The 26,105-nt window shown below is 45.3% G+C and overlaps 1 protein-coding gene and 1 long non-coding RNA gene across 2 annotated transcripts in view; both read right to left on the reverse strand.

The window, feature by feature from the left end:
* Positions 1-2,637, reverse strand: part of LOC137306061 (galectin-9-like) — a 36,336-nt gene extending 33,699 nt beyond the window's left edge. Inside the window, exon 1 of the mRNA XM_067975111.1 lies at positions 2,485-2,637. Within this exon, the coding sequence (XP_067831212.1) occupies positions 2,485-2,529 (45 nt within the window). The 5' untranslated portion in view covers positions 2,530-2,637. The remainder of the gene's footprint in view (positions 1-2,484) is intronic.
* A 16,085-nt stretch (positions 2,638-18,722) lies between these two features.
* LOC137305849 (uncharacterized) lies at positions 18,723-24,507 on the reverse strand. Its single transcript, XR_010958772.1, has 2 exons — positions 23,660-24,507; positions 18,723-21,033 (listed from the first exon to the last, which is right to left on the reverse strand). It is a non-coding gene; the product is annotated as an uncharacterized lncRNA (long non-coding RNA).
* Positions 24,508-26,105: the final 1,598 nt, after the last annotated feature.

Here is a 26,105-nt window from a genome sequence, read left to right on the forward strand (position 1 = left end):
TTCAACTCAACGCACAGTCTTAACCCCGTCCATCTGAACGTGTCTTAGAGTGCCTGGAGGACTCCCCACCAGTGCTATTTAAAGGGACCATGCAGGATTTACAGGTTAGTGGCTGGCTGCCGAGACATTTGTAACTGTTTTTGGAGGCCTCCTAGACTTCAATACTAGGACGTGGGGACATTGCCTAACATTTAGAGCCAGGACGTGCAGGAGTGAAGTTAAGAAATGCTTCTACACGCAAAGGGTTGGAGATGTTTGGAAAGCTCTTCTACAGACGGCAGTTGATGTTAGCTCGCTTGTGAAAGTTAAATCTGAGATTGATAGATTTCTGTGAACCAAGGGCATTAAGGGATATGGGACTAAGACGGGTATATGGAGTTAGGTTACAGGTCCACCATGATCTCATTGAATGGTGGAACAGGCTCGAGGGGCTAAATGCCACTGCCACTTGCTGCCTCTTGATATGTGCCACCTTCTCCTGCAAGAAAGCGGTACGTGTGTCTGGGTAATGTGCCTGTCATGGTTGAATAGCTGTCAGTGTGTGTGGCTGTGAGTTGTGGGTGGGCAGCTTGAAACAGTGGTAATGTGTAAGGGCAGGAGGAAGCATCTGATTGGAAGAGTTGAGTACTGATGGAAAGAGTTTGTTGGTATGTGGGTGATGGGGTGTGTAGTGTGCGGTGCAGTTGATAGGAGACGCCACTTGCCAGTTTACCTCACTCACCTTGCCCACTCATGTCAAAGCATTGAACTTCTTCCTGCACTGTATCCATGTTCATGATGCTGTGCGCCTGGCATTGAATTCGTCCACCGCTGCCTCCCACTGCCTTTTGAGTATATGTCTGGAGGGCCTCTTGCCCCCTCTGCGGATATAGGATGTCCCTCCTTCTGTCCACCTCTTGCACCCAAGGTCTCTAGTGCATCAGCAGAGAACCTTGGTGCTTGCACTCTCGCAGGCCTGGTACCAACTCAGATCGACAGATTGGTAGGTCTGGTATGCAGATTGGAGGATGTGGGATTTAGTAGTGCGCAACCTTTATTCAATGTTTTAACATAACTCACAGATGGGATCTGCATCTGTGTTTTACGTGTGCGGTGTCTGATCTCTGTTCAGACTCCATGCAGACAGTCGACTGTTATTTTCAGCAAATAATACAAGCTACCTTTAAGAGATTTCTAAGAAACATCATCCCTTTAAGAGATTGAGCTCTGTCTGGTGGTGGAAAGCGCGAATTGCATTGAAGCCACGTACAAGGCCTGGATAGGGTTAAACACGCTGGTATCTAACAGAGGGTTGGAAATTGAAGTGGAGAAATATATAAAATTGGAATTTCTAATTCAGGGTGATCCCCCAAAATTGAAATTGAAATTATCCACAATATGAATAACAGTAAAAGAGTACTGGAGGATCGTTTAAGTCCAGGGGATGATTGTTTTGAACCTTGTTTATAACCAATGGATAGAAATTTGGGTGGTTTAATGATGGCCTTAAATACTGTAAGGAAGATATTAATTAAATTGTTTTGAAGTCTCTTTATATTGTAGTAATATTAACTTTTAGCTTTTGTCTGTTAAGTACATTTCTGTTGGAAGAAAATGTAATTATAAGACAGGCTGATTTATTTAATTAATATAAAATGCAATAAAAAGCGATGTTTCAGTTTGGACAGTGGACTTAATTAGGAAGCAGTCAAGTCAGACAGCTGTAGCTGATTAGAAACTCAGCAGCAGACAATACAAGCTGTCTTTGTTTGCTCCAGCCTTGAAGAAGCACCTACCTGAGAAACACCTTAGATTATGGAAAATTAGGGAGTGTGAGTAACATTAGACAGTTAGCGCGGATGTATGGCTACACAGACAGGCAAATCAGCGCTGAATGAGCTAATGTAGAAACATGCGACTTGTCAAGTAGCACGTTGCTGCTGCAGCTCTGCAGGAAATGCTTGGACCAACACCCACACAACCCCAGTCTCTGTCTCTATCCCCCACTCACCCCCCAATCCTCCTGACTCCCAATCTGCCTCTCTCCCCCCACTCAAGCCCCAATCCCCCCAACCGCCAGTCTCTCTCACTCCCCCAGTCTCCCCATCTCTCTCTCTTCCCCAGTCTCCCCCTCTCCACCAATCTCACCCTCTCCCCCCAGTCACTCCCAACCCCCCCAGTCTCCCTCTCTCTCTCTCTCTCCCCCAGTCTCTCTCTCCCCCACTCTCTCACTCCCCAACTCTTTCTCTCCCTCCCCCAGTCTCTTTCACTCCCCTGTCTCCCTCACTGCACCAGTTTCCCTCACTCCCCAGTCTCTCCACTCCAACCTCCAATCTCCCTCACTCCTCCCCCATCCCTCAACTCCTGCCATGCATTCGCTCAAAAGGAGGACAAAAATTAACATGAGAGAGAATATTTCCCAGGAAAAAAATCATAAAACAAGGAAATGACTTTTTGTAAACCATCCAATTTTGATGTTCAATCACCGCGGGACCAGGTACATACCGGGTTGTAGATGGGCTGTTGCTCGAACCCTTGCGAGAAAGCCATGCTGCTGGTTCTCCGGCTGCCGATCAGAAAGCTCTCGGAGTTGCAGCGATGTTGTTTGAGATTGAACCTCAATTTCCCCCACAATTTAACCCCAGGAACTGAAACATCAAGAGAGCTGACTCCTCCTCAGCACGGAAATGAAACTCTGCTTTGGTTTCACTTCTGATCAAAAATGTGCTGAGAGCTTCACAAGGACACATTGGGCCTCCATCTATCAAACCACACATCAACCCAGTCAATTTTAAATGTTTTAAATTTAACATGTGACTGATAATCTTTTTTTATCTCCTCTTGTTAAGGACCATCATTAATTTTAACTCATCACAAAATAACGTAGATTTCATAGAACTTTACAACAACAACTTGCATTTATTGCCTTTAACATAGTAAAACATCCGAAGGCGCAGCACAGAAGGAGGCTATTCAGCCCTTCGTGCCTGTGCTGACTCTCTGAAAGAGCTCTTCACCTAATCCTATTCTTGCCCTTGCATGTTCAGGTTTTAAATTTTTTTGTGTGACAAGTTGCTGAAAGTGCGAGCTGATAACAGCGCAGTGAGGGAAACAGGGCGTCTGCGACCTGAGTGAACAGGGCAAGCAACTGGGTATCTCCTTAACAAATTAGATTGAAGGATTGTGAAATTAACAGCGCATGGACTGAAAAGGAAGTGTAAATTAGAGGGTGAATTTAATGTCAAATTAGGAATAGAAAGAAAAACAAAGAGAAAGAAAGAAAGATCGGATTAAGAGAGAGAAAAAAAGAAACCGAAAAGAAAAGTTTTTTTAAAAAATTAAATGTTAAATTTGACATTTTAAAAGTCCCCAACAATTAAAACCTGAAGGAATGAGACTCCACGTTTGTAATAGTTAATTTTCAGTGCCAGAGAGGTTGATTGGCAGTAATTAATGCTTATCATGTCCTTAAAAGGTGCTTAGACTTGAAATGACTTGACAAGAAATTTCTGTGGCGAGTTTAGTTCATATCTACCGCACAAATTTGCTGATGACACAAGGGTAGGTAGGAAAGTAAGTTGTGAAGAGGACATAAGGAGTCTGCAAACAGATATAGATAGGTTAAGTGAGTGGGCAAAAATTTGGCAGATGGAGTATAACGTGGGAAAATGTGAACTTGTCCACTTTGGCAGAAGGAATAGAAAAGCAGTATATTATTTAAATGGAGAGAGATTGCAGAACTCTGAGGCACAGAGGGATCTGGGTGTCCTAGTACATGAATCACAAAAAGTTAGTATGCAGGTACAGCAAGTGATTAGGAAGGCAAATGGAATGTTATCATTTATTGCAAGGGGAATGGAATATAAAAGTAGAGATGTTTTGCTACAATTGTAGGGCATTGGTGAGGCCACATCTAGAATACTGTGCGCAGTTTTGGTCTCCTTATTTAAGAAAGGACATGATTGCTTTGGAGACGGTTCAGAGAAGGTTCACTCGACTGATTCCTGGGATGAGGGGGTTATCTTATGAGGAAAGGTTGGACCAGTTGGGCCTGTATACATTGGAGTTTAGAAGAATGAGAGGTGATCTTATTGAAACATATAAGATCCTGAGGGGACTAGAAGGGGTAGATGCTGAGAGGATGTTTCCCCTTGTGGGAGAGACTAGAACTAGGGGCCACAGTTTAAAAATAAGGGGTCTCCCATTTAAGATGGAGATGAGGAGAAATTTTTTCTCTCAGAGGGTCGTGAGTCTGTGGAACTCCCTGTTGGACATGCCATCTTTCAGATGAGATGTTAAACCGAGGCCCTGTCTACCCTCTCAGATAGATACCATGACATTATTTCAAAGAAGAGCAGGGGAGTTGTCCCTGGTGTCCTGGCCAATATTTATCCCTCAACCAAGATCACTACAAGTTATCTGGTCATTTTCATATTTCTGTTTGTGGGACCTTGCTGTGTGCAAATTGGTCTGCGTTTCCTACTTTACATCAATGATTACACTTGAAAGGTATTTAATTGTCTGTAAAGCGCTTTGGGATGTTGTGAGGTCATGAAAGGCACTATATAAATGCAAATTCTTTCTTTCATTCTTTTAGTTAACCTTGAAGGGAGCTGTATACATCCCTTCCAGTTTTGTGATCGATCCATGCCACATTTTGTCATTGACACTGGGTACCTCTGTTTAGAGACGCCCAGCAGCTGGATGTGTGTTCCTGGAATTTTTTGTTTTTATTTCAGATTTCCAGCTTTTGCCGTTTCTTTTAATCTCAAGCTTTCTGATATGGGGTTAATAAACAGGTTGCACAAAATATTCCCAGTTCCTTCACACTAAACCTGAAACCTTGGTTCACCACATGCTGATACAGGCAAACCAGGAAACTGCATTGCAGCAGGAAACTGTTGCACTTATTCAGATACACCTTCTACTTAAAATTAATGCAACAAATGGAAAGGTTTCGAACCCTGAATAACTGCCGTCTGTTTATTACAACAACAACTTGCATTTATGTAGCATCTTTAACATAGTAAAATGTGCAAAGGCGCTTCACAGAACTATAATCAAACAAATATTGACACCGAGCCAACGGAAGGAGACATTAGGACAGGTGACCAAAAGCTTGGTTAAAGAGGTAGGTTTTAAGCAGAGTCTTAAAGGAGAAGAGAGAGCTGGAGGAGTTCGGGGAGGGAATTCCAGAGCTTAGGGCCTATACAACTGAAGGCCCAGCCACCAATGGTGAGGCGAAGGAACATAGGAACAGGAGTAGGCCATTTAGCCCCTCGAGCCTGTTCCGCCATTCAATGAGATCATGGCTGATCTGTGACCTAACTCCATATACTGCCGTCAGCCCATATCCCTTAATACCTTTGGTTAACAAAGATTTATCAATCTCAGATTTAAAATTAACAATTGAGCTCGCATCAACTGCCATTTGCAGAAGAGAGTCCCAAAATCTACCACCTTTTCTGTATAAAAGTGTTTCTTAACTTCACTCCTGAAAGTCCTGGCTCTAAATTTTAGGCTTTGCCCCCTAGTCCTAGACTCCCCAACCAACGAAAATAGTTTCTCTCTACCTACCCTATCAGTTCCCCTTAATATCTTGCAAACTTCAATCAAATCACCCCTTAATCTTCTAAATTCCAGGGAATACAGCCCTAGTTTGTGTAATCTCTCCTCGAAACTTAACCCTTGGAGTCCAGGTATCATTCTAGTAAATCTATCTATAGATATAACTGGAGCACTTGCACCTTCCTGCTGTAAGCAGAAGGATTGACTGAACTGTCCAATAGTACATCAGTCTGTGGCCCAAATGCATCTTTAATTCCAACCTGTCAGTTCTGTCAGTTGAAAGTGAAGGGTTTCATTATTTTTGACCTGAGTGTTCTAAGTATTTTATGAGAAGTTACAGCTCTTCTTACACCTGTGAGTTTTGAGGGCAAGTGAAACATGTATTTTTAGTTGTCAGCTGCGGCTCAGTCAGTCATATTCTCACTTCTGAGCCAGAGGGCTATGGGTTCAGGTCCCACTCCAGAGACTTGAGCTCATAATCTAGGCTGACACTCTGGTACCAGGGGGGCAGTTTTAGGGAATGAAACTGGGCAGATGGGAGAGCATTTTGCTGGTAGTGATCATAATTCAGTTAGATTTAGCATAGTTATGGAAAAGGACAAAGATAGAACAGGAGCTAAAGTTCTCAATTGGAGAAAGGCCAATTTTACTAAGCTGAGAAGTAGTTTAGCAAAAATGAACTGGAAACAGCTACTCGAAGGTAAATCAGCGTCAGAGCAGTGGGAGGCATTCAAGGGGGAGATTCAAGGGGTTCCCACAAAGAAAAAGGATGGGACTGCCAAATTTAGAGTCTCCTGGATGACAAGGAGCATACAGGGTAAGATAAGGCAAAAAGCCAACTTATGTCAGACACCGAGAGCTCAATACTGCAGAAAGCCTAGAGGAGTATAGAAAGTACAGGGGTGAAATTAGGAAAGCAAAGAGAGGACATGAAAAAATACTGGCAAGTAAAATTAAGGAAAACCCAAAAATGTTTTATAAATACATAAAGAGCAAGAGGATAACTAAGGAAAGAGTAGGGCCAATTAGAGACCAAAAAGGTAACCTATGTGTGGAGGTGGAAGATGTGGGTATGGTTCTGTCTTCACAAAAGAGGGGGATGGTGCAGAGATTATAGTTAAGGAGGAGGAGTGTGAAATATTGGGTGGGATAAACATAGTGAGAGAGGAAGTATTAAGGGGTTTAGCAACTTTGAAAGTAGATAAATCACCAGGGCCGGATGAAATGTATCCCAGGCTGTTAAAAGAAGCAAAGGACGAAATAGCGGAGGCTCTGACCATCATTTTCCGATCCTCCCTGGCTACAGGCGTGGTGCCGGAGGATTGGAGGACTGCTAACATTGTACCGTTGTTTAAAAAGGGAGCGAGGGATAGACCTAGTAATTACAGGCCAGTCAGTCCAACCTCGGTGGTGGGCAAATTATTGGAATCAATTCTGAGGGACAGTATAAACCGTCAGTTAGAAAGGCACGGATTAATCAAGGACAGTCAACATGGATTTGTTAAGGGAAGCTCGCGTCTGACTAACTTGATAGAATTTTTTGAGCAGGTAACAAGGAGGGTAGATGAGGGTAGTGCGTTTGATGTAGTGTACATGGATTTTAGCAAGGCTTTTGACAAGGTCCCACATGGCAGACTGGTCAAAAAAGTACAAGCCCATGGGATCCAAGGGAGAATGGCAAGTTGGATCCAAAATTGGCTCAGCGGCAGGAAGCAAAGGGTAATGGTTGACGGGTGTTTTTGTGACTGGAAAACCGTTTCCAGTGGGGTTCCACAGGGCTCAGTACTAGGTCCTTTGCTTTTTGTGATATATATCAATGCTTTAGACTTAAATGTAGGGGGCATGATTAAGAAGTTTGCAGATGATACAAAAATTGGCCGTGTGGTTGATAGTGAGGAGGAAAGCTGTAGACTGCAGGAAGATATCAATGGACTAGTCAGGTGGTCAGAAAAGTGGCAAATAGAATTCAATCCGGAGAAGTGTGAAGTGATGCATGTGGGGAGGGCAAACAAGGCAAGGGAATACACAATAAATGGGACGATACTGAGAGGTGCAGAGGAAGAGAGGAACCTTGGAGTGCATGTCCACAGATCACTAAAGGTAGCAGAACAGGTGTTCAAGAAGGCATACGGGATACTTTCCTTTATTAGCTGAGGCATAGAATAAAAGAGCAGGGAGGTTATGCTAGAACTGGGTAAAACATTGGTTAGGCCACAGCTTGAGTACTGTTTACAGTTCTGGTGACCACATTAAAGGAAAGATATGATTGCACTAGAGAGGGTACAGAAGAGATTTACGAGGATGTTGCCACGACTGGAGAATTCTAGCTATGAGAACATTCGCACCAGACAAGTGCCAGGCAATGACCATCTCCAATAAGAGAAAGTCTAACCACCTCCCCTTGACATTCAACAGCATTACCATCACCGAATCCCCCACCATCAACATCCTGGGGGTCACCATTGACCAGAAACTTAACTGGACCAGCCATATAAATACTGTGGCTATAAGAGCAGGTCAGAGGCTGGGTATTCTGCGGCGAATGACTCACCTCCTGACTCCCCAAAGCCTTTCCACCAAGTCAGGAGTGTGATGGAATACTCTCCACTTGCCTGGATGAGTGCAGCTCCAACAATACTCAAGAAGCTCAACACCATCCAGGACAAAGCAGCCCGCTTGATTGGCACCCCATCCACCACCCTAAACATTCACTCCCTTCACCACCGGCGCACAGTGGCTGCTGTGTGTACCATCCACAGGATGCACTGCAGCGAACTCGCCAAGACTTCTTCGACAGCACCTCCCAAACCCGCGACCTCTACCACCTAGAAGGACAAGAGCAGCAGGCACATGGGAACAACACCACCTGCTCGTTCCCCTCCAAGTCACACACCATCCTGACTTGGAAATATATCGCCGTTCCTTCATCGTCGCTGGGTCAAAATCCTGGAACTTCCTTCCTTAAAGCACTGTGGGAGAACCTTCACCACACGGACTGCAGTGGTTCAAGAAGGCGGCTCACCACCACCTTCTCAAGGGCAATTAGGGATGGGCAATAAATGCTGGCCTCGCCAGCGACGCCCACATCCCATGAACGAATGAAAAAAAAGATTGGATAGGCTGGGGTTGGTTTTTTTGGGGTGATTTAATTGAGGTGTATAAAATTATGAAGGGCCTAGATAGCATGGAAGGAAGGACCTATTTCCTTTGGCAGAGATGTCAATAACCAGGGAACATAGATTTAAAGTGATTGTTAGAAGGATAAGAGGGGAGCTGAGGAAATTATTTTTCACCCAGAGGGTGGTGGGGGTCTGGAACTCACTGCCTGAAAGGGTGGTAGTGGCAGAAACCCTCATCACATTTAAAAAGTACTTGGATGTGCACTTGAAGTGCCGTAACCTACAGGGCTACGGACCAAATTGCTGGAAAGTGGGATGAGGCTGGATAGCTCTATTTCAACCGGCACAGACATGATGGGCCGAATGGCCTCCTTCTGTGCCATAAATTTCTATGATTCTATGAGTACCGAGAGAGTGCTGTACTGTCGGAGGTGCCTTCTTTCGGATGAAACGTTAAGCCAAGTCTGCCCTCTCGGGTGGACGCAAAAGATCCCATGGCACTATTCGAAGAAGAGCAGGGTAGTTCTCCCTGGAGATTAGGCCAATATTTATCCCTTAACCAACATCACTACAGCAGATTATCTGGTCATTATCACATTGCTGTTTGTGGGAGCTTGCTGTGTGCAAATTGGCTGCCGCGTTTCCTACGTTACAACAATGACTACACTTCAAAAGTACTTAATTGGCTGTGAAGCGTTTGGGATGTCCTGAGGTTGTGAAAGGCGCTATATAAAGGCAGATTCTTTCTTTCTTTTAGTTAACCTTTAAGGGAGCTGTATACATCCATTCGAGTTTTGTGATCAATGCTATATTTTGGATTTGTGTTCCCAGAATTTTTTGTTTTTATTTCAGATTTCCAGCATTTGCTGCTTCTTTTTAATCTCAAGAGTTTCAATATGGGGTGAATGAACAGGTCCTTCACACAGACTCTGAACCTGAAACCTTTGTTCACCACAAGCTGATCGAAGCAAACCAGGAAACAGTATAGCAACAGGAAACAATTTCACTTATTCAGATACACCCTTCTACTTAAAAATAATGCAACAAACGGAAAGGCTCTGAGCCCTGAATAACTGCCGTCTGTTTATAACAATGACAACTTGCATTTATGATGTGGAGATGCCGGTGATGGACTGGGGTTGACAATTGTAAACAATTTTCCAACACCAAGTTATAGTCCAGCAATTTTATTTTAAATTCACAAGCTTTCGGAGGCTACCTCCTTCCTCAGGTGAACGATGTGAAAATGTTCACATCGTTCACCTGACGAAGGAGGAAGCCTCCGAAAGCTTGTGAATTTAAAATAAAATTGCTGGACTATAACTTGGTGTTGGAAAATTGTTTACAACTTGCATTTATACAGCATCTTTAACGTAGTAAGACGTTCCAAAACACCTTGGTCACATTACCCCATAATCTTCTATAGTCAAGGGAATACAAGCCAAGTCTGTCCTCGTAATTTAACCCTTTTTAGCTCCAGTATCAGTCTGGTGAATCTGCACTACACCCGCTCAAAGGCCAATATATCCATCCTGAGCTGCAGTGCCCAAAATTGAACACAGTAATCCAAACGCAGTTTAACCAGAGCTTTATACAACTGTAGCGCTTCTTCTAGGACCCATGTTCCATTTTGGAAGGCCCCAGCGTTTCACTCGCCACGTGCTGACTTCGCAGTGAGCGCATCGTGGCGCGAACCGGCAGGAAGGGCCCCTCACCAGCGTTATTCAAAGGCATCATGCAGGACTTAAGGCTAATTGCTGTTTTAGTATTTCTGGCCACTGCTTGACTCCTGGGTATTTTTTGCTGTATTGTATCATTCTGCAAAGTTCATTTTGTCTGCAGAGAGAGAGTGGTTTTGATGCTTTTGCTCTGTTGATGCTCTTTGCCTCACAAGTAGTCTGGCTGCAGACATGGGTGATCTGGTAGGGCTGCCTTTGGGGCTGGAGGACGAGCAGGGAGAATCAATGAAGACATCACAGGCCAGGAGAAGCTGCTAGAAGAGGGAGGAAGAGGAGATGGGCACTCTACAGGAGGCCATATCCACAGCGGGTCTTCAGGGAGCACTTCTCCTACATCAACTTTACTGAAGTGCAGTGTATGAAGCGCCTTCGCTTTACCAAGGAGGTTGTCACTGAGCTATGAGACTTCCTGTAGCCACAACTCCAGGCTCAAACCAGGGCATGGACAGCACTGCCTGTGGCTGTCAAGGTCACCATTGCACTGAACTTTTATGCCACAAGCTCCTTTTTCAGGCTGCAACAGGTAACCTCAGCAACATCAGTCCGCAGTATGCCGATGTATCAGGCAGGTCAGCAAGGCTCTCTACACCAGGAGAAACACATCTCCTTCCCTGTGGACAGAGCGAATCAGGACAAAAAAGCACCACGTTTCACATGCATGGCAGGCTTCCTCAGGATGCAGGGTGCCATTGACTGCACACAGATTGCCTTGCGTGCTCCCTATCACCAGCCTGGCATCTTTATCAATCAAAAGGGATTCCACTCACTCAACGTACAGTTGGTATGCGACCATAGACAGTGCATCATGCAGGTCTGTGCCTGCTATCCGGGCAGCGGTCATGCCCCTTTCATCCTGCGCCAGTCCTCTGTGCTGCCTTTATCCATAGAATCATACAGCACAGAAGATGGCCATTCGGTCCATCATGTCTATGCCGGCTCTTTGAAAGAGCTGTCCAATTAGTCCCACTCCCCTGCTCTTTCCCCATAGCCCTGCAAATTTCTCCTTTTCAAATCTCCCATTCCAACCAAGTTACTGACTAGCTATTAGCCAGTCTGTAACTTGGTTGGAATGGGAGACTTGAAAAGGATATGGTTAATGACTCCTGTTATGAACCAATACACAGCTGGCCTACAGTGAGAGCCATGCTGCCACAAGGGACATCATCAAGCAAACATTCAACGTGCTCAAGCAACATTTCCACTACCTGGACCATTCTGGAGGAGTTTGCAGTACACCCCTGAGCGGGTATCCAGATTTGTCATCATCTGCTGCATGGTCCACAATTTCGCTTTCATGAGGGACCAGCCCTTTCCACCACCTGGGCAGCAACAAGTAGAGGAGAAAGAGGAAGAGGAGGAGAAGATGCAACGACCACCAGAGCCCCTATCTGCCTGAGCTCTCAGGGACAAGCTCATTGAGGAGCACTTCAATTAAATCAGCACCCCCATTCCCCATTCACCAGCAGTCCCACAGTCCTTACCTCTCTTCTTACAACCATCATCAGATTGCCTTCCTTCACTCCAAATTTACTGGTCTTGCCTTCACTTCACTACAAAGACAAATACCAGATCAAAAAACAAATTTATCAAACAAATTATGCCAGCACTGACAAAAAAGAGTGACCGATCACCGCCTTGTGCAAGCCCTTAGTGCCTGTCTTGTGTGCTCGTTTTCGTATCCTGGTTCTCTTACCAAGTGCTTCCCCAGTGGTTACAACTTGTGAGGTGGAAGGCTGCTCCGCTTCTATTGAGGACACTTCACATGGCCTTGGAGGATGACATTGAGCAGCTGTGGGCCTGGTAGGCCCGGCTGTAGTATCTCAGCGTGGGTTGCAGCAGTCTGGTCCAGCTGACTGAGAAGCTGCAGCAAAAGCACTGGCGGAGTGTGTGCCAGGGGAGCAGGCAGTTTGTGCTGCTATGGAAGCCATCAGAGCTGTCATAAGAAGCTCCATCATAGTGGGTTCCACTGCGGTGTTGAAGGATCTGATCACTTGGTCCATGTTGGACAGAATGGTCTCTATGATCTGCGCACCTTGAGACAAGTTGGAGTTGGACGCTTCCATGCTCTGCGACATTGTGCGCAAGCCCTCTGACAGGCTGCCCTGTGCACCGAGCATTTCTCAATGTATGTCCATCAGTCTCCTTCAGTAATAAAAACAGAAAATCCTGGAAACACTCAGCAGCTCAGGCAGCCTCTGTGGAGAGAGAAACAGAGTTAATGGGCTCGATATTAGGAGGGCTGCAGGTTTGCGGTGGTGGGGGGGCGACTGGGCGCGTGGGTAACGCGCCCGGTGAAATCAGTCTGCCCCGCATGCGATCGCAGCCTAATTGGAGCCACTTACCTGGTCTTCCGGGTTCCCCGCTACTGAGCTGCGCGGCGGGCGGACTGCGCGTGCGCAGTAAGGTCTGTCAGCTGGAGGAGCTCTATTTAAAGGGGCAGTCCTCCACTGACTGATGCTGCAAGAAATAGGAAAAATTACAGCATGGAGCAGCCCAGGGGGAAGGCTGCTCCCAGGTTAATGATGCCTCATTCCAGGTATCATTGGATGGGGTGAGGAGGAGGAGGGGGAGGACAGAGATCTTCCCCCCGGCGGGCGGGAGGAAGCGGCCTGCCTCTGCCACCAAGAAGGCCTGGCTCGAGGTGGCAGAGGAGGTCACCTGCACCACCAACATATCACACACCTGCATACAGTGCAGGAGGCGCTGCAATGACCTAAGTAGGTCAGCCAAAGTGAGTACACTTACTCATTCCCCTACACTCCGTCTGCCACATCACCACCTCCAACCCACATCTCCTTCTGCACTGCCAACACTACTCGGTCACATCACCCCTCAAACTCACTCAAACCTCATCCTCATCTTACCTGCACTTACTCACCTCACCAGTACTCATCCTGCCATTACCACTCAACCCAATCCTCATACAATCTCATGGCTCTATCTCATACTCACCCTCTCATGCATCTCTTTCACAATCAGCCTCACTCAACCTGCCACTACCTGTGCTGCAGCCACAGAGCATGCTTCACATATGTGCAGTAGGAAGCGTAAGGCAAACGTGTCATGAGCATGAAGGGGATGCACAAGGGTGTTTGAGGGTTTGTCATGGTTTTTACTTATATTGAATTTCTGACCAACTCACATCACTTATTATATTGTCACTACTACTGCCACGTCTTTGCGAATCTTGTCTGGTTTGTGCAATAATGCCCTTTCCTGAGGATCACGATGAAGACCCACACCTGATGCCACCCATTGTGTCACTGCAGAGTGGGTGTAGATGTATTTGCAGGGGTCTTTTGTGCAGACGACTGAGAGATGTCGGCGATGTCCCCGGTGGCACCCTGGAAGGATGTGGAGGAGAAGTTGTTGAGGGCAGTGGTGACTTTGACAGCGACAGGTAAGAAGATGGTGCTCGGGCCATCCGGGAGCAGCTCGGCATGAAGGAGGCTGCAGATGTCCATGACTACATGTCGAGTGACTCTGAGCCTCCATGTGCACTGCTGCTCGGAGAGGTCCAGGAAGCTGAGCCTCGGTCTGTGGACCCTGTGGCGAGGGTAGTGCCCTCTGCGACGCATCTCTCTCTGCGGTTGCCCTCCCTCCTGCTGTGCAGGTGGATGTGTCACAGCACTGTGTTGTGGAGCTCCATGTGTCAGAGGTGGACGGCTTGGCCGGCGAGACTGGTGATGCTGTTCGCCCTCCGAGGAGGTCATGACTGCAGCTACGGTGGCCCCCATCCGGAAGATGTACATCTGAGGGAGTCCACAAGGTAGGTACATGTGTTTGGACCTCGGGGTAAGTGTGCAAGTTTGTGAATTTGATTGTTAGGAGGAGGGTGGTGGAGGCCAAACTTTGTCCAAAGTGACAGAGTGGCCTCCTGCAATGAGTGAGGGTCTCCCCCCACCACCTGTCAAATGGACCTTTGCAGCGGCCACAGGCTGATAGCTGCAACACGTCCATTTCAACTGGGAGTGTTTCCCCCAGTACGGGAAACAGTCCCAGTTGTTTCTAAAATCCCATCCCTCCTGAAATATTCCCTTAATCAGGTCTGCTAACGACCTGAAATAGCAGAATAAATACTGTCAAGTGGCACCCCGCCGGCTTTAATTGCCTGCGGGAGTCCCACATGCGGGGGCTGCGCGCGCACGTCAGCGCGTCTGTGGGGAACCCGGAAGTGGGAGGGTTGGAGCCGGGCTCCCGACCCGCTCCGGGATACCCCGATTTTCAGAGCCCCCCCCCCCCCGCCAGGAACGCACCCGATAGCGGGTGCTAATATCGGGCCCAATGTTTCAGGTCGATGACCTTTCATTGGAACTGGAAGAAGTTAGAGATTTAACAGCTTTAAAGCAAGTGCAGAGCCAGGGAAAAGGGGTGGGAAGGGGAGGAAAGAACAAAGACCTGTGATAGAATGGAGGGCAATGACAAAAAGGATGATGGTGCAAGGAAAAAGGGTATGGTAATGGGACAAGAAAAGAATCAAATGATGGGTCCAGAAGATGTGTACATGGTTACAGCAGAACCATTACCAGCACCTACTGGCTCAGAAATGGGAGCAGTGGTTATGATCTAAAGTTATTGAACTCAATGTTGAGGCTAGAAGGTTGTAAAGTACCTAATCGAAAAATGAGGTGCTGTTCCTCGAGCTTGCGTTGAGCTTCACTGGAACAGTGTAGGAGGCCGAGGACAGAGAGATCAGAGTGGGAGTGGGACGGAGAATTAAAGTGGCAAGCGACCAGAAGCTCAGGGTCTCAGGATCGAAGCAAGGTTAAGGAATATAAAAGTTCTACATGTTTTAGGTTTGGAGATGACAACACCTTTAGGTCACTCAAGAGAGTGGTAATTCCATATAAGATAGCTGGAGTAAGCCAATTAAGCCAATTTACAAATACGGATGTAGTCTCGAGTGAGATATCTATGCTTTTGGGTAAATCTTCATGAAAAAGGCAAAAATTAAACTTGACATGTAACACGATGAGGCAATCATCTTTGGGAAATCGATTGATCTGCAGTTTACCCAGTCAAGGCATTATTGTTTCCCCTTAATAAAACCTGATGTTTCTCATCAGCATGTTAGGCAAGTATTAACGGCATCAAGCGATAAGGATAAGAGAGAAAAAAAACAAATTGTCTTAAAGTTACATAGACAATTTGCCCACCCTACTATAAACGAGAGAATAATAGGGAATGGAAAGGCCCTGGAAAGGTAACCGTGATGGTAAGACAGTAATTATCCAATATCAAACTGTTAGGGCTCATTCCTCACGATTAATTGGAATTAATTATAAAATCTCAGACTCTGAGCAGTTGATAGAGAGTAAACAAGGCACCTTATGCCTCAGATGTTCTTGATTTTTTTGATGAGGTTCCTGAGGAACAGACTGAGGTGCATCAAGGGCTGGACAGTTGTAATGTCAGTGATCAAGAAACACAAGACACAGATATCACATCCACAGAACAATTACCCAAAGTGGGTACGTGGGTGACATATGTTCCAGAAGGGACTAATGAATGGAGGGATACAACAATTTTGGGACGTGCAGGCAAAGCTTCTAAAGTAGGTTTAAATTTTGGTTGAAAGTTCAGGATGATGGCCATGGAGCGAGGTCCATGGACTGACAGAATGGGGTAAAAGAGTGGTGAGTACGAAAGCGGAGTACAAGTAGTGAAAGGGAGTCCGGAAGTGAATCTCGTGTCAGAAAACGATCACGAATTAGAGGTGAAAGAGGGAGATTTCGCAGCAGCAGTCCCTACAGACATAGAAGTGGAAGTAGAGGACATAGCTTAATTAGGTCAGACATTGAAACAAAGACCACAGAACAGTCACGTAACAGAACTAGAAGCAGAAGCCCTCATGATCGTGACGTTTTGGTGGCTGCCAATAAATTTGAGGATAAACAGGTAAGAGAGACAAAACAAAGGGAGTTAGATAGTTGGAAAGAATTTGGAGTTTATTCTGAGGTAACAGATAAGGGTCAATCAGCTTTGTCGCATAGATGGGTTTGTACTGAAAAAGTCCTTGCTGATGGGACTTATAAGGCTAAAGCGAGATTGGTAGCTAGGGGTTTTGAAGAGAAACTGAGTGATACAGATGTTTGAATGGATTCTCCCGCTGTTGAAAAGGTAATCTTAAAAATCTTTTTGGCTCTTTTGGCAACATTTTCATAGGAATGTAGGTGAATTGACATAAAAGCCGCATTTCTGCAGGGTGATCCTTTTCAGAGAGAAAAGGATCACCCTGCATCTTGAAATGCCATAGCATACAAGGCTACGGACCAAATGCTGGAATATGGGATTAGAGTAGACAGGGCTGATGGCCGGCGCGGACACGATGGGCCGAAGGGCCTCTATCCGTGCTGTATAACTCTATGACTCTATGAGAAGTGTTTCTGAAACCGTCTAAAGAGGCAGCAGATGCAGAAAGTAAACTATGGAAACCAAACAAATGTGACTATGGCCTGAATGATGCTTCCAGGGTATGGTATTTTTCGGTGAGATCTGCTTTGCTGAAAATAGGTTATGTTCAACTAAAATCAGATCCCACAGTGTTTTATTGGTACCATAACGGAAAACTTTCAGGATGCATGTTGATAATTTCTTATGGGGTGGTACTACGGAATTTGAGAAATTCGTCATTAATAAGATTAGAGTAGAATTTAAAATTGGGAGTCAGGCCTGTGGTGCTTTTAAATGTATTGCTTTAGATATTAAGCAGAGTGAGTCTGGTATAACTTTAAATCAACAATCCTATTTGGAGAGTGTTACTCCCATCCTGGTGAATCATACTAGGTCATCACTGGAAAGTGATATTATAATCTAAAGAAGAGCAAGAGCAATTTCGAAGCTTGATTGGTCAGTTGAACTGGTTGTGTACTCAGACTATACCAGATGCTTGTTTTGATGTTTTGGAGTTAAGTACTTCAATAAAACGCCCCATAGTAGAGAATGTTTTAAGGGCAAATAAAATGTTACGAAAATTAAATATAGATAAATGTGTACTTAAGTTCCCATCCTTAGGTGGCCCAAAGAAAATGAAGCTAGTTATCTTTCGCGATGCTTCACATGCTAATCTTCCTGATGGGTATTCCAGTGCAGCTGGTTTCATGGTGTTTCTTATGCATGAGAATGGGAAATGTTGTCCTTTATCTTGGGAAGCTAAGAAAATAAAAAGGGTTGTTAAAAGTACTCTGACTGCTGAAACGCTGGCTCTTGTAGACACAGTGGATATGGGATTCTATTTCACAAATATTTTAAGTGACCTCCTGGACATTGGGAGTACTGAAGATAGTATACCCAGTGAATGTTATGTAGACAATTGGTCATTGTGGCATACTGTACACTCTACAAAAAATGTGAGTGAAAAAAGATTACGGATTGACCTTGCTGGCTTGAAACAAATGCTGGAGAGAAAGTAAATCTCTAAAATTAAATGGGTGGATTCAAGCCATCAACTGTCGGATTGTTTTACTAAAAGAAATACAAGTACGAAGAAATTATATGGGGTCCTGGAGAAGGGTCGCCTCACAACGTAATGCTGTGAATAATATAAGTTGTAAAGAGTATGGAAGTTTTTGATTTTTGAAATTTTTGTTTGTATTGTGTATATATAAAGTTTAATTTTTTATTTAAAGATAGAGAAGGGAATCTGTTAATTGTATGATTTATATCAATTAGTGTTAATTGTATTCAGGTGGTGGATATCAATTGGGGACTCTCTTGTATCCTTTTTATAGGGTGTGGTGTGTGTGTAATCAGGAATCTATGTGAACAAAGGCTTAGGGGCAACTATAGACCAGACGCTAGTATTTGATCCTTCACCACATGGCTATCCAATTTAAACAAAGGGGAGTGGGTGTTGGGGGTGATTGAAGAGTGGACCAGGGTGACACAGAGGGAATGGTCCCTTTGGAATGCTGAAAGGGGAGGGTAAGATGTGTTGGAGGTGGTGGAAATGGCAGAGGATGATCTGTTGAATGTGGAAGCTGGTGGGGTGGAAGGTGAGGACAAAGGGGTCCCTATCGTGGTTCTTGAAGGGAGGGGAAGGGGTGAGGGTAGAAGTGTGGGAAATGGGATGGACACGGTTGAGGGCCCTGTCAATCATGGTGGAGGGGAATCCTTGGTTGAGGTAAAAGGAAGACCTATCGGAAGGACTAGTGTGGAAGGTGGCAACATCAGAACAGGTGTGACCGTAACAGAGAAACTGGGAAAATGGAATAGAGTCCTTACAGGAAGTGGGGTGGGAGGAAGTGTAATGAGTCACTGGGCTTATAGTGGATATAGGTGGACAGCCTATAGCAGATTTACAGATTCGGACAACAAGTTTCCTTTTAGGGTATGAGGTTTTATTGATACTCCAACATGACACAAATCAGTAGCCGATTGTAAGTTACAGTATGGTACAGACTATCAAGCAATTATATTTTAGTTAGCAAGCAGATACACAAACTGGTGCTTCTATCCTAGATCATGCATTGATCAGACCCAGGGATCTTGGGTATTCCTGGTGAGTGGTCTGGTAGCTCCAAGATGCCCTTCTACCCATAGCTATGCTGGCTCTTTTATGCCAAGGGTAGCACGAGTGTCCTTTTTGTGAGTCAGCTGTCTGCCTTAAGGTCAACGAGGTTAACAGTCATCCTTGCAGAGTTCTCAGGTCTGCTAACTTCTGTTATCTATCTTTCTCATTAGAAGACAATGACTAATTTTGTTCTAGGCTGCAGTTTGCACGAGCTGGACCAATAGGTTACATTAGCCAGCTAGAGTTAGCTCTTAGCCTGATGTATTTAGCCATTACCTTAAACAGCCTATCCCCAGAAATGGAGATAGAGAAGTCGAGGAAGGGAAGAGTCAGAGATGGACCATGTGGAAGCAAGGGTGGGGTGGAAATGAGAAGCAAAGTTGATGACATTTTCCAGTTCAGGGCGAGAGCAGGAAACGGCACCGACAGTCATCAATGTACTGGAAAAAGAGGACTTGTGTAGGACTGGAACAAAGAATGTTCCACGTATCCCACGAAAAGGCAGACACAGCTAGGACCCATTTGAGGTGCCCATAGTGAACTTTTTATTTGGAGGAAGTGAGTGGAGTTAAAGAAGTTGTTCAATGTAAGAACAAGTTCAGCCAGGCGGAGGAGGGTGGTGGTGGATGAGGCCTGGTTGGGACGTCGTTCAAGAAAGAAGTGGAGGGCCCGCAGGCTGTCCTGGTGGGGGATGGAGGTGCAAAGGGATGGGACGTCCATCTTCAATAGCCTTGGCCCTCAAAGTCAGTATCTGAGTCCCCTGCCGCAGAACTAGTTTGTGACCTCGCCCTCCAGCGAGCTGGCACCTATGGCATCCTGTCCCCCTGCTCTAGCTCCTGCATACTTGTGCCCGGTGAGCCATTACATGCAGATCCCTCCTCTAAGGTCTACATGGTGTCAGTATCTGAGCTGGTGCTTGCGAGAGTCAGATCAAGTGACGGTGCATCTTCAGGAACACTGCGCTGCTCTTCCTCCACTGGCTGAGGGGTGTCAACATTCTCAGCAGCTGAATTTAAAAAAAGGGACAAGAGTTAGCTTGTGGTGTGAGGAACAGCAGAGAGAAAGAAGTGAGTGTTGGAAGCATCTGCAGCATGTCATGCAGAGTCTGTGGGCTGATGGAGATGAAAACATAAGAACTTAAGAAATAGGAGCAGGAGTAGGCCATCTGGCCCCTCGAGCCTGCTCCATCAATAAGATCATGGCTGATCTTCAACCTCAACTGCACTTTCCTGCCCGATCCCCATATCCCTTGATTTCCCGTAGAGTCCAAAAATTTATCGATCTCAGCTTTGAATATACTCAACAACTCAGCATCCACAGCCCTCTGGGGTAGAGAATTCCAAAGATTCACAACTCTCTGAATGAAGAAATTCCTCCTCATCTCAGTCTTAAATGTCCAACCCCTTATCCTGAGACTATGTCCTCCAGTTCTATGCTCTCCAGCCAAAGGAAACAACCTCTGAGCATCTACTCTGTCAAGCCCTCTCAGAATCTTATATGTTTCAATAAAATCACCTCTCATTCTTCTAAACTCCAGAGAGTATAGGCCCATTTCTACTCAAGCTCTCCTCATAGGACTACCCTCTCATCCCAGGAATTAATCCAGTGAACCTCCGTTTCACCGCCTCTAAGGCAAGTATATCCTTCCGTAGATAAGGAGACCAAAACTGTATGCAGTACTCCAGGTGAGGTCTCACCAAAGCCCTGTACAATTGTAGTAAGACTTCCTTACTCTTGTACTCCAACTCCCTTGCAATAAAGGCCAACATGCCATTTGCTTTCCGAATTGCCTGCTGTACCTGCATTCTAACTTTTTGTGTTTCTTGTACCAGGACACCCAAGTCTCTCTGGACACCAACATTTAATAGTTTCTCACCATTTAAAAAATATTCTGTTTTTCTATTCTTCAAACTCCTCACGAGGTATGAGGTACCTCCCCATGAGGTATAATGAAACACTGCATGGTGTCTCCTCCAGCATCACCAGTGGTCACGACCTTTGCTATGCCCCTTCCCATTATAGCCACGATGCTCTCTTCAACGGGGAAGTGGATGTGTAAATGGGTTCTTCCTCCTCCGGTGGCAGCCTATTGCCTTGTGTTGTGTGTGACCGTCTCCTGCAAGAAAGTGAAGCGTGTTAGTGAGACTCTTGTGAGGAATTTGAAGATTGTGGCTGTCATGGTAGAATAGCTGATAGTGTTTGTTTGAGAAGTGAGTTGTGGGTAAGTGAGAGTTGTAATATTGGTGAGTGTATAGGGATGACTAGAAATATATTTAGTGAAGTAAGGTGCAGAGATTGCTGGACAGTGTAGGGTGGTGGGGGAGGGTAATGTTGTGACTGTTGTAATCAATGAGGTTGTGAATGGTGCAGCTGTGATGAGAAAGTATTTTAGCAGTCTTATTACCTTGACAACTCTGGTTAAATCATTGAGCTTTTTCCTGCATTGCAGCCATGTTCTTGGAGCAATGACCTGGCAATCTCCTCCCACTGCCTCCTGAGTAGATGCCTGGAGGGCTTCCTGCCCCTTGCGTGGAAGAGGATGTCTTTATTCCTCTCCACTGTCAGCACCAAGGCATCCAGTCAGAGAACCTTGGTGCCCGCTCACTCCCGCCTTCAGCCATTTCAGGGAGGGGGGTCAAACTCAAGATTTGGCCGATTTGTCAGGAACGGGACCGAGCTAGGAACTGGGGAATGTCAACTTATCTAGTCTGAAGGACAAGCTGGGAATCGCACAGCTTTTCAGGCTGAACCTGGAGGCCGACAACAGGCGACAGAGGTTCCTGGGAGCATAATGGAGGCAGTTCCTCCAAAACCATGTTAGCCAACCTCAAAATGACTGGGGGTGAGGGCCATGACCCTCTGATCCCCCCTGGCTTCACCACTGCTTCTAACCAGTCTTTAATCCAATTTGATCTTCTCCCCATAATTCTATAATATTTAATCTTCTCTAATAATCTCCTGTGCGGTACCTTGTCAAAAGCTTTCTGGATGTCCATGTACATTTCATCCACTGCATTTCCCTCATCCACCATATCTGTCGCCTTCTCAAAGAACTCAATCTGGTTTATCAAGCTCAATCTTCCTTTCTGAAATCCATGTTGGCTGCTTCTAATTATTTTCTCTTCATCTAGATATTTAGTCATTTCATCTTTAATTGAAGATTCCAAAATTTTCCTTACCACAAATGTTAAACTAAGTGGCCTGTAAATTCACGGGTAAGCTGCATCCCTCTTTGAAAATGTGTGTTACATTGGTCTAGGGTTGCCAACTCTGGTCAGACTTATTCCTGGAGGTTTCATCACATGACCTCCTGCCTCCAACCGCGCCACCCGGTCAAACAGCCATTTTCCCCCATCTCTAATATTTTTATAACTAATAAACGAAAGTAGTCAAAGAAAATGAGAAAACAACGTTTATTTTTAATATTCCAATGGTTTTGTGTACTGGAGATTAATCTTTAATTCCTGGAGACTCCAGGACAATCCTGGAGGGTTGGCAACCCTACTTTGGCCATTCTTCAGTCCTCCAGCAAACATCCACACTCAATAGAACCCGGAAATATATTTTCTAGGAATTCTGCTATTCCTTCCCCCATTTCCCTCAGGATGCTTGGATTCATCCTGTGAGGCCCTGGCACTTTGTTCTCCTTTAGCTTAATTAACTTTTCTAATACTTCCCCTTTTATTTATTATAATATCTCTCCCAGTGTCCTTTTCTTTTGTAAATACTAATGTGAAGTACTTGTTAATGGATTCATTTCCAGTTATCCTCTAACTCACAATCAACTTATTCAAGGGCCCGACATCACATTTAACAAGTTCGTTCAACCAGATTGGAAAATGGGGAACATACACAATGCTGCAGATCGAGAGAAACTTCAGTGCTTCAGAATCCAAAAAAGCCTACAACCCTCCGAGATCTCTGCTCTCCTCCAATTCTTGCCTCTTGCGCATCCCCAATTTTAACCGCTCCACCATTGGCAGCCGTGCCTTCAGCAGCCTAGACCCTAAGCTCTGGAATTCCCTCACTAAACCTCTCCGCCTCTACCTCTCTCTCCTCCTTTAAGAAGCCCTTAAAACCTACCTCTTTGACCAAGCTTTTGGTCACCTGTCCAAATCCCTCCTCATATGGTTCGGTGTCAAATTTTGTTTGATAATGCCCCTGTGAAGCGCCTTGGGATGTTTTACTACGTTAAAGGCACAATATAAATGCAAGTTGATGTTGTTTTTCACTTTGCATTGAAATTTTTTCTTATATTTATTAAATTCAAAACAGTTCCCTATGTCATCCTTTGTGCTGTCCTGCCCAAGAGGTCAAAGAGACATGTGACTTTCTGACAGATCTTCACCAATGTCTGTTGAATGCCAATAAGAGAGTGGTGGATTGGTCTGCCCTCTAGTTTTACCCTCTAGCCTTTGCTTATGATCTTGCCCTGATGGTACAGCTAGAATTGGCACGTGGGACATCATTGGTGTCAATGTGATCCTTAAAACACACCACTGAGTATTTTTCCCTGCTCTGACATCGCTTCCCTAATGAGTACCCACTGCTTCCAATAATTCAGCCAGTTTCTTATCCATTTCCAACTGTACTGTGAATTCTCACTGCATTAAGCGTTGGGCTGAGGTACCCAGCAACGGTGAAGCTGGAATCCAGTATCTTCAGAAGAACAGGGATGGAAATCAGAGGGAACAAAGGTAGAACAGAAGCTGCTGATATTAAACGTTTTTCAGTTTCCTTACCTCAATGCAGTCGTGGTTTCTGAGTGCAGCTGAATTTATCAGTGATATTACATGCTTTCACCCACTCCTTTTGTTCTGTTTCACATTCATGTCTGTAGAGATTGATCGAATAAAACTGATGGGAAATATTGAACAATAGTATACTGGTGCATCGCAGCACATTTCACCATGGTGCGCTCAACTATGTTGAGCAAGAGACATTCTTTATAAATTCAACAGTGACCTTGCCTTTGAGCTATCCTGTTGAAACCTAATGTGAGACAGAAGAGCAAAGGACAATTAAGGACAATAAATGTGGCAAAGGTGTGAGACCAGAATACGAAGTGTGATCAGCCTGCAGATCATCAAAGAGCAGATGGCAGATTAAAACCACCCCGGACACAGAATATGCTGCTTTGTTCTGTAAAGAAATGTTGAACCTGCAGGATAAACTGATAAAGAAAAATGTGTTGAACTAAGGAACAGACTTAAACAAATTTAAGTGTCGAAACAAAAGATTGAGATCAAAAGACCCCCGAAGCACAACTGGCTGAGGCTGTGTCACGAATGACAAGAGAACACATACCCGGAGACAGGACGAGATTGGCAGATTCAAACAACGCAGTTAAACCAAGCAACAAACAATGACAAAGTGGCTATAAGGAGACCTTTGGGACCACCTAAGTTGTTAACCGATGGTGGAGACAAAGGAACGGTCTAGGAGGAAGAAGAGCGCAGACGTGCGTCGGGGAACCTCCAGAGATCGAAGGAGCTGATCACTTCTTGATATTGGGTGCCGTACAGTCCAAACAAAGGATATATGTCTTTGATTACTCAATTTTATAGTAAATTGAGTTACTAATTTTTGTTAACGTCTACAGCAAAAATTGGGATTGTGTAGTGAGTATTCATTTGAGTTTTAATAAAGTTATTTCATTCTCATTTAATATGAGAATTAAGGAAGAGACTTTTAAACAGGAGCAGAGAGACAAGGAAAAGGTTTTGGAAAAAGAGGGGAAGAATAAAGAGAAACTGGAGAGACGAGTCCAGTCTCTCGAAAGCCACATTGAGCATTTCCAGTCAAAGGTTATCCGTGAGGTCAGAGAACTTGAGACATTTAAAGCTTTATATAATGATCAGGAATTCTTGTGTTTGAAGTTGTGAAGACAACGTGATGATTTACGAGCAACAGTGAGAACCCACTTAGAGCTGGCTTAGAGCCTTGGGGAGGGAAATTAAATGTATCACACTCACTGCCAGCGAGAAATACAAAAGTCGCATGTGGCGTTGAAAGTAAAAAGGGGGATAGCGTGTGCGATGGTGCCATCTATTGAAGAGGGGGAAAAAGGGAGTTGGATGAGGAAGACTGGGAAGATTTGGCAGGGAAGGCAGCACAGTACCATTGTCTGGATTGTGATCCCGGACTCGGAGAGCCGCCCCCACCTATGAACCCAGTAATTCAGGTAAAGGTCGCAAATGGAGTCTCAGGAGCGGTAGTGAGTCAATATGTAGTACGGTATAGTCACCAGGTCCTTCAGGAACTAGCCAAACAGGTCCCCAAGTTTGACGGGAAAGGGGATGTGATGAGACATTTTGCAGAAGTAGAGCATACGTTTGTGCTGAGCAGCATGGTTGAAGGGGAGAAAGTGAAATTGTTACTGTGGACCCTGGGTGGGACTGTGTTTGGAGCACTGCCGAAAAAATGTAAAAACATTTCCGGACTTGGCAACAAACACAGGAAGCCACATTAACAGCGATCGGGTTTAATAGAGGGGAACCCACTGAAGGTCTAACAAAATGCCATCAGGAGCCCACCGAACATCCCGAGGCCTATGCCAATCGATTATGGCAAAACTACGGTTGGAATCCGTAGTTTTGCCATAATCGACAGTCCAGGAATGAATCTTGGGGACTTAAGGCAGCGTCCCACAGTGACGCGCTGGCTTAGAACCCTGATCAGTCATATCGAACCCTATTTGCAGTCTGCCCTTGTGGGATTCAATCCCAGAGGATGCTGACCAGACTGAGGCGTGGGTCCTTTTGGAGAATGAACCTAATGTGGGAAAACAGAAAAGTGGGAAGTAAGCCCAAGGCAGGTATGGCCACGACTTGGAAAAATGAGGGACCAGAGACTCAGAACCAGGGTCAGGATAAGAAAGGGACCAGGAAACCAATAGGAAAAACCATAAATACAAGCAGCTGGGGGTGATGGGAAGCAGTGGTATGAAATGTTACAACCATGGGAAAACCAGACACTTTGCTTGGGACTGCAGGCAGGACTCGAAGGGATTTAGGGGTAGTAAGGAAAGCGGCAGGACAGAATTGTACCCTGACTTGACAGAATTGGTGAAAGAGCTTGCTCACGCATTCCATCAGGCAATTCTGAGTGCACTGGTATCACTGATGGAGGGAGATAAGAGAGGAGACAAAGAGGCCCCAGTCTGATCACAGTGACAGGGCCTGGCCT

This window comes from Heptranchias perlo, chromosome 41, assembly GCF_035084215.1.
Source record: "Heptranchias perlo isolate sHepPer1 chromosome 41, sHepPer1.hap1, whole genome shotgun sequence".
NCBI lineage: Eukaryota > Metazoa > Chordata > Chondrichthyes > Hexanchiformes > Hexanchidae > Heptranchias > Heptranchias perlo.